Source organism: Zonotrichia leucophrys, chromosome 18 (assembly GCF_028769735.1).
Source record: "Zonotrichia leucophrys gambelii isolate GWCS_2022_RI chromosome 18, RI_Zleu_2.0, whole genome shotgun sequence".
Classification (NCBI taxonomy): Eukaryota; Metazoa; Chordata; class Aves; order Passeriformes; family Passerellidae; genus Zonotrichia; species Zonotrichia leucophrys.
The window spans coordinates 1,661,581-1,670,350 of NC_088187.1; the positions used below are offsets into that span (position 1 = coordinate 1,661,581).

At 44.6% G+C, this 8,770-nt stretch overlaps 1 protein-coding gene across 1 annotated transcript; it reads left to right on the top strand.

The window, feature by feature from the left end:
- The first annotated feature begins 680 nt into the window (after positions 1-680).
- Positions 681-7,659, top strand: LOC135455530 (ankyrin repeat domain-containing protein 40-like). Its single transcript, XM_064728842.1, has 5 exons — positions 681-1,017; positions 1,568-1,716; positions 3,189-3,671; positions 4,173-4,348; positions 5,081-7,659. The coding sequence occupies exons 1-5, from the start codon at positions 884-886 to the stop codon at positions 5,222-5,224; spliced, it is 1,086 nt and encodes a 361-aa protein (XP_064584912.1). The 5' UTR covers positions 681-883; the 3' UTR covers positions 5,225-7,659.
- Positions 7,660-8,770: the final 1,111 nt, after the last annotated feature.

Genomic DNA, 8,770 nt, shown 5'->3' on the forward strand with positions numbered 1-8,770 from the left:
TTTTTACCTGCAGCTTTTTCCCTCTTCTTAAGTGCTCTCTGCCCTCAAGCCCCCACACATGGCTCAGGATGTCACGGGAGGGTAGGATGAACCCATCAGAGGAAACACTCCAGTCTTGGATTTTCACCCTGCCCAGGCCCCCATCTCAGTGCCTGAGGTGGGAGGGCCCACAGAATCACAGAATCACTGGGGTTGGAAAGGACCTCGGGAGATCATCCAGTCCAACACCCTGCTACGGCAGGTTCGTCTGGAGGAGGTGACACAGGAATGTGTCCAGGTGGGTTTGGAATGTCTCCAGAGAAGGAGACTACACAGCCTCTCTGGGCAGCTGTTCCAGAGCTCTATCACCCTTAATATAAAGGAGTTCTTCCTAGTGTTGAGCTGGACACCAATGAAAAGAGTCTGACAGCATCCTCTGACACTCCTTGGATATATTTGAATGCATTAATGCGATCCCCTCTCAGTCTTCTCCAGACCAAAGAGGCCCAGCTCTCACAATGTCTGTGCATCAGAGAGATGCTCCAGACCCCTCCATCATCTTTGTGGCCTTTGCTGGACCCTCTCCAGCGAAGAGAGGGTCCAGGGAAGGCCACAAAAATGGCCTGTGCTGAGGAGCCCAGAACCGGACACAGAACTCCAGAACAGGGCCGTTCTTTCCCGTGCTGAGGAGCCCAGAACCGGACAGAGAACACCAGAACAGGGCCGTTCCCTGCCCGGGGCAACCCCAGCGCTCGCCGCCCGCCCCGGTCTCAAGATGGCGGCAGCCATGAAGGCCGGAACGGGGCCCCGGGGCGGGAAGGGCCCCGCTCCGCCGCGCTGAGGCCGCCCGGCCCCTCCCGACGGGTTCCAGAGCGGCGGGGAGGGGCCGCAGCCGGACCCGGCCATGAGCGGAGCGGCGGAGGCGCGGGAGCTGGAAGAGCGGCTGCGAGAGGCGGCGGCCCTGGGGGACGTGGCGGAGGTGCGGCGGCTGCTGGGCGCGGGGGCGGACATCGACTCCCGCAACGAGATCAATGGCTGGTGAGGGGCGGCGGCGTCGCGCGGGGTCCGGCGCTGCGGGGGACGAGGGGCAGGCCGGGGTCGCTGCGGGGCCCGGCTCTTCCCCCGCTGCCCTTCTCAGTGGCGGTGTTCGGGGTTCTTGGGCTTGGGGCTCCCCCCCCCGCCCAACCCATCATCAGGCGCGGGAGGAGGGAGCCGCTTTGGGAACGCAGCTGCTGTGTTTCTTAGTTTTCCCATTTGTAAATACAGAAAAGCTAATCTCGGGAGGCTCGGAGATTTACTGCTAAAGAGGATCCCGATAAAAGCAGGTCGCCCTCCCTCCACCTGTCACTGCGTGTTTACTCAAGGTCCCCGTCCAGTCGCTTGTGTGGGACAGTAGTGGGAGTCACTCTGCAAGGCAAAAGAGGGCCCTGCCCTGCGTAACTCACAGATTCAGAACTTTAGAAAGTGCCGCAATGAAGGAAACTTTATTCCCAGTTATCCCTTTATGCATAACTTGGATGAGGTAGGACAGGGTTGGTGAGGCAAAGCCAGGCCGATGAATCCCAACCCTTCTGCTTCCTTCCTGCAGGACCTGCCTGCACTGGGCCTGTAAGCGGAACCATGCCCAGGTGGTGTCCTGCCTGCTGGAGGCTGGTGCAGACAAGCACATCCTTACTGCTGAGGGAGAGCTGGCGGCGCAGCTAACGTCCAAACCAGACATCCGCAAGATTTTGGGAGGTACAGTTCCCATTTTAAAAATCATCTAGAATTCTTGGTGTAAACACTAAAACGTTTTTAGTGCTTTTATCTGAAGCAGTAATTGGCAAAACCTTAGCTAGGACCATTGTATCTCATTAGATAGCTCTGATTTATAACTGGAATTCATAGCTGGGCAAATAAATGTGGAGATTTCAGGTAGGAAGGCCTTGTGTTCTGAGCTGTGTCACCAAGAAGTGGAAGAGCTGTATGCTTTGGGAAGTGTGCTGCTGCACTCCTGTTTGCTGTTATTAAGCTGCCAATAGGGGGTTTCACGATTGTACAATTTGCTGTGGTCTGACCATGATCAATACTACAAATCCCCTCAAAACAGTTTTATCACTCAGGAAGTTATGTCTTCTGAGCTATTTGTTATAGTGTGGCTTGCTGGTATGGTTAATTTTTGCCCTGTAATTCTGCCATCTTACACTTTTCATATGCACAGCAAACCCAGTTAGATGTGTGTGACACTCCTGAACAGCATCCAGGTACTGTGCTCCAGATAAAAATTCTAAAGTGCTTTACCTTTGGAAATGTGCTGTCTTCTGCAATTGAACTTAAATTGCTCTCTGCAGTGATCTGCTCTTACAACAACAGGGCAGGGTTATCCTTCACAAGGTTGCAGCTAAATCATGACTCAGGTTCCAACAGTTCAGCCTGAAGGAATGGCATGTTCTTACATGATGCTTTTGCTTTATTTTGGGTGCAGCGTGGGCTTAGTTTGTGGCAAACGACTCACCCATTTTTAACATCTAAACTGTCAAGCACACGTAGATGAACTCTGTTCATAGTTGTTTTATCTTTCTGTCTGTGAAGCTTTCATGTGTTTCCTGGGGAATAAACACATATCACTTACCTTTTCTCCTAGTTTTTATTCTGGGAGTGAGGTATCATTTAGCAGATCTTTCTGAACTGCTTTGACATCACTATTTATGTTCTGTAATCCTTAGGCAGGAATGTCACTTACTGCAGTGCTTTTATCCGAGAGTTGAGTTTGTTTGGGTATTACAGCAAGTAGTCACTTCTTTGAAGAAATACTGGGTAAAATTTGCTGGCCTAGGTCATAATAAACTATTTACAGCTGTGCTATTAAGAGCATTTTAAAATTAGATTCAATAAAGGAGTACTGGTCATCCAGTTCATTTGAAAGCGCTGGAACAACACTGCTAGAAATGATGTGTCTTTCAAAGGTTACTCCCCCTCCCATTCTGTTATCAAAAAACAGAATATACTGAAGACATTTATAGGTTTTTTTTTTACTTAACAGCTACTGGCCTCCAAGTGTCACATGCTTCTGGAACATTAGTGTCATTCTTTGATGACCGTGGAATGTGATATAGTTTCAAGACATAGGAAAAATAACTATATTCAAAATGAGAAATATCTATCCAGTAACATGATGGATTTTTTTCTCTCTCCATCCCCTACCCCTCATTTTTGAACTTCATCAATAGAGGAACAAACTGAATGTCAAGGAGTGAAGGATTTAAATTTATCCATTGTTGCGAACTACTTGGCCAGCCCATTCCCTAACATTTACACCGAAGAAAGCATTCCAGGCAGCTTGGCAGAATCCCAGAGTGAAAGTGCTTCCATCTCTTCTGCTTCCCAGAGTGAAACTAGCCCTTGTCCATCGACAGCTCAGCCTGAGAGGATCTGCATGCCCACATCGTGCAGCAGCAGCAGCAGCAGCAGCAGTGAGATTTCCCCAGCAGCGGATGCAGCAGCCCGGGCACCCCCCGTGCCCGCCGTCCCTGCCAGCCCAGGGGTGCCCCACGGTCCCGGCTGCCCCCCGGCCACCACCCCCAGCCTGGGGCTCTGCTCCCCAGGAGTGTCCCGCCAGGCCTTGCCTCTGCAGCCTCACAGCTCCCCCAGCAGCCCCACACCCACCTTCCAGCCCTTCTTCTTCACTGGAACATTCCCATATAACATGCAAGGTAAACAGGTGCTGGGTCTCATAGTTCTGTTACAGTTACTGGGTGAAAAATGAAGTTAAGTAATCATTTCACTTCAGACTCTAGTAGAATAGAGGCAGAGATGTTGAATTCTGTGGCCAAAAGTGCTCTGAACTTTCTTCTGCTCAGTTATGTAAAATGTCTGTTATACTGTATTTTAACCATGGTAATACTTCGCAAAACAATGGAAAGATCAGTCCATGTAACATGAGCATGTAAATTTTGCACTACATTTGCATCAAATGCAGCTCTCGTAGTTTGGTAACAACTCAACTCAGTGACTGAATGGATCGGTTTCAACAGTGTTAACATGGTTCTCCTGTGTATTTTTGCTGGAAGCTTCTGTTAACTGCATAGTATTTCTCAGATCATAGGGATTTTATTAAAAAGCATGAATTCAGAAGATAATAGTAAATACTGTAAATGTTAGTTTTGAGTTTGTTGTCTTTTCTGTTGTTAACCTTTTAATTGTTTCTCTGTCAGAACTTGTACTTAAGGTCAGAGTCCAGAACCTGAGAGACAATGACTTCATTGAGATTGAACTGGACAGACAAGAATTGACCTACCAAGATCTGCTCAGAGTGAGCTGCTGTGAACTGGGGGTTAATCCAGAGGAAGTAGAGAAGATCAGAAAACTACCCAATACACTTCTAAGAAAGGTAAGAATAGAAACGAGAGATTAACTTGACTCTTCACTTTGCAGACCTCAGAGAATGTATTTTTGCAAAAAGATTGGCAAAATGTCACTTTTGTTGAATAAAAACTGACAGATTCAAAGCGATGCTGGACCTTTCTTAAAACTTCATCATAACTTGTTTAAAAATAGTCTCGTCGAAATAGGCAGAGTATTTTAGCTCCTAAAGCATATGGAACTATTACAGCTTGACTTTTAAAAAATGTATCAGAAACTGCATTTAGGGTGCTTCAAAAGGACATAATTGCCAACTACTTCACTGTCTGCTTGCCTAAAAAGAATTAACAGTAGGGGGAAAAACTCCACAAATTGGCATATGAAGAACTTAAAGATAATGCTGTTAACAAATGAAACTGCTCTTCTGTTCCAAAAATGTAGATTTCAGAGGTCTGTAGATGAAAGTGGTCACAAGTCTTGGTTAAGTGACATGCAGTAATGAAATTAAAGGAGAAGAAAAGGTTTGAGGAGAAAAACCAAACAAGCAAACCTGCTACACTTCTAATGAGTGTATGTTGGTAGGATTTATTTTTTTAATTCTTTATTGCTATTATTGGGGATGATATCCCTGGAATTTTTAGTTTTTAATTATATATTGCTGTTACTGGGAACGATGTCCCTGGAATTATAGTTATTTTATAAATAACAACCAGCTAGTAATAACAGGAGTAATAATGTTGTTCTCTCTGTTCCTTACAAGGACAAGGATGTTGCCAGACTCCAGGACTTCCAGGAGCTGGAGCTGGTGCTGGTGAGAAGTGAGAGCTCTCCTTTCCGGAGCGCTGCGGCTGCGCTGCTGGAGCAGCCGAGCTTCACCAGCAGAGCATCCAGGCTGACCTACTGACCCTGGCAGCTGCAGGGGGACACCTGCCAGTGACAAGTGCTGCCCTTTGGAAGGCAGTGATTTAAGTGTGTGTAAAACCTTAAGTTATTATTAGGGTTACTATTTTAACTAATATTTTATATTTAATATCCTGTTTGCTTTTATTTTTTTACTTGATACTGTATTCAGGCAAGAGATACCTCATTTGTCCAGTAAAATCACAGGTTTCCAGTGTATTTGAAGTTTATTGGTTGTATCTGGCAGTGCAGGGCACGAAAGATGTAAATTATTGATATGAAAATTTTGTTAAGTACACCCACTCTGACCAAGTAAGACTCATAGAAAGACTCAGGACATTGTATGTCTCTGTGTGTACTTCCACATTAAATTAGATGAAAGAGATACATAATGGATAGTTGCTCTCTAAAAATATGAATGTGCAAGTCCCTAATCTCTTGTCCCTCATAAATACTCACCAAGATGGTTTGTCTAGAGATACTTAATGCTCAGAAGTGGCAGGAGAAATCCTTTTACTGGGCTGAAAATAACTGGAATAAGCACATCTGTATTTAAATGTTTATTTCCCCTGTGAGAATATTGTACCTCCACCAAAAAATATGAAAGCCTCTCTTAAATGCTCCTACTGAGAGTCCTTTCAAGAGAAAGCCTTTGTTTCAGATGGGGAGGGACCCCCAATCCGTGTCTGTGGTTTTATTCACTTTCTTACCGCTGTGAGCCTGTGCATTGCTCACACCAGGTGTCAGCACTGAGGCAGGAAAGCTCTCTGTGGCCCTCCCTTGTACACCAGTTCCAAGGGAGATGGTTGTTTCTGCCCTGTGAGCAGCACAGCAGGGTCCTAACGAGAGATCACAGGTGGAAGGAACATAGAAGGCTTTTATAAGCCACTAGATGGGAAAAACACCACTAGTAAGTAACTAACTTGTAACTTTACATCCTGCACAGTCTGCTGTCACTGGTACATAGCCTTGCTTTAGCCAGGTGAGTACTGAAAGGGCTGAATGTCTCCAGGTGCTTTCAACATTTTTTTCCCCCTCTTCTTTGTGGGGAGTGAAAAAAACATAACTCTGGTTAAGCTACAGACTGTTTAACTTGCATTTAAGCAAGTCAGTAATGAAAAAATTCACCTGTGGGTTAAAATACTTAAGTCACAGCATTGCTGGAGTATTAAACAGCCTGAAGCTTTCCTATATTAACATGGCAGCCTGGAAAGTAACACTTTTGGAGGCTGTTTTCTTTTTTACCAAAAAATACAATGCGGACCTTTGCACCAAAACCCTTAAATGGGTCCTGAGGCGGGTGGAGGGCTCAGGGATTTGCTTTTTCTGCATGAGCTCCCCCTTTTTCTGCTCCCCCCTTCCTCCCCTCCACCCCAAACTATTGATTTTCCTTCCATTTCTGCTTTATGAAGCTTCAGGCAGTTTCTGCACAGCTGATGGATGCTGTGTTTGTTGTTGATCTGGACTGCAATGCTGACAGACTATAAACAGCACAGCACCGTGTTCCAGCAGAAGCAGCATGGCTGCCACCCTCCCCGTGTTCTTGCTTTAGCCTGGCAGACTCTCTCAAGCTGCTGCACATGAGAGAAGACAGAAACTCCTTCCAGCAGAGATACTTGACTCTGGGCTCAGGATTTCACCAAGTTACTTAAGCTTAAAATTCTTGCTTATTTCTGTCAAAATAATTATTGTCCTTTCCTCCATGTTCCACACCCATCACCTCAACTCTGCTAACTTCCCATTCTCAATCCTGGTTTTTCTCCAGCCAGGAGCTGAGAGAACTGGTTATGTTTAATGCCAGATTCAACTCCTGGGAAGCTCAAGACTCTGACACAGTATGAAGTAAAAGTTCTTAACTAAGGTTCCTGCTTTGTTTTTCTTGTAAGACAGGAAAGAAAGTTCTATTTTAACAATTGTGTATTTATCTCTCCAGCATAGCTTGGAGGCTAGCTTAGATTATGTGCAATAACTGTGTGAAAAACAGTAGTGGTTTAATGGTTCAAAATTAGTAAGAGTATCTAATTTGTTTCCAGTTCCTTTATTTAGGAAGTCAATGTAAGGACTGTCTCCACTAATTACTGAGCATTCTGCTAGAGGGCAGCTGGTTTAAAAAGCTTTATTTGTCTAGTTTCCACCAAGAATAACTGTTATGTGTTAAGAGTTAAACTCATAAACTGACTGTAATAACACTGTATCTATGCATTCACAGAAGTATTTTTGTATGTTTTATGCAGTTTGATAAACTCTAATGCACACTTGTTATGTTAGCTGGTTTTTGCTGGGCTTTTTCTTTAAATGATGAACTGTTGGAATGAGAACTGAGATGAAATTTACAAAACTTACTGGTTTTCCAAGGATGCCTTTTGTTTGCACTACAAACTTGTACTGAACTGACATTGCTACTCTTTACTTAAAATAAAGTATCAGTCATTTGAAGTACTTTGATCTCTTCCTTTTTCAGGGTAGGGAGTAGAAGGATGTGAGGAGGATAACTCTAAAGTGGACAGGACACTTAAAATTTTAATGCAACTTTGAAAAATCATAGGCCAGTACACTTTTAACACCCAATAAAGACTGTCAGGCTGTCAAAACCAGTACAGAGAAAGCATGTCAGAGGTGCTTACTGAAATCAGCTACTTTTGCCTAGCATTCCTAAAAAATCTGGGATAGTATTTATCCTGGGCTTAAGCTCTGAAGATACTTCTCACAAAGATGAATCTCTGTGGAGATGCCTGAACAGTCAAATCTGGAGGCAGAAAGGTGCTGTTTCCTATGCTCTGCAAAACAGAATTTTCCTTCATCTTCAAAGCACTAAAGACTCCCCATGAGACATGTGAGAATCTGAATCCCAGGCTAATCTACGAGAGATTTTATCATTTTTAGGTTCCTCATTTTATCATTTTTACTTTTGCAAAGTAAGGGGAAATGCAAATCCTGTAACAAATAAGTGCAGTGGAAGGTACAAGACAAACATTTTCACTGCTGAAAGAGGCTGAGTCCTGTCTCCCAAGTTTCAAAAGGAGGAGGTGTTCATCTAATGTCTCCAGTTAGAATTTAGTTATAATTTCACTTGCTCCCACCTTATATTTTCCCAAAACCACCACACCCAATCTCCATCCCCTGTGCCCGTGTCTGGTTTAGAACAATAAAAGTCAAAAAAAGGAACATGGCTGTCTACATGTGGTATCAAAACTAGCACTAGTGACCAGAGCAGACACAGATTCCTCCCAAGTGCACTTCCACACACAGGCCAAATAAATCAGCATAAGTTACAATGGTGTTCTGTCCATGTCTGACTTTGGTTACACAGTCAAGGCCTGAATACTAATGGAAAAGATAATGCTCTTATTAAAGAATGTAAATTCATTGCCTTACAGCCAGAGCACTGACCAGCACACAATGCAGTTCTTTTGCAACAAGAACCACTCTTGCTTGCACTACAGCTTCCCAGGGAAGCAGGAGCACAGTTCCCTGCCTGTGTGTCTGTTCTGACCAATGGCACAGGGCTGGTAATCAATACCCCAAACCAATACTGCAATGCAAATGTGAA

Excerpts from the sequence above, each read along its gene's own strand:
- LOC135455530 (XM_064728842.1), top strand. The coding sequence starts at position 884 with ATGAGCGGAGCGGCGGAGGCGCGGGAGCTGGAAGAGCGGCTGCGAGAG. Across the intron at positions 1,018-1,567 it reads CGCAACGAGATCAATGGCTG|GACCTGCCTGCACTGGGCCT; the intron begins GTGAGGGGCGGC and ends TCCTTCCTGCAG. Across the intron at positions 3,672-4,172 it reads ATTCCCATATAACATGCAAG|AACTTGTACTTAAGGTCAGA; the intron begins GTAAACAGGTGC and ends TTTCTCTGTCAG.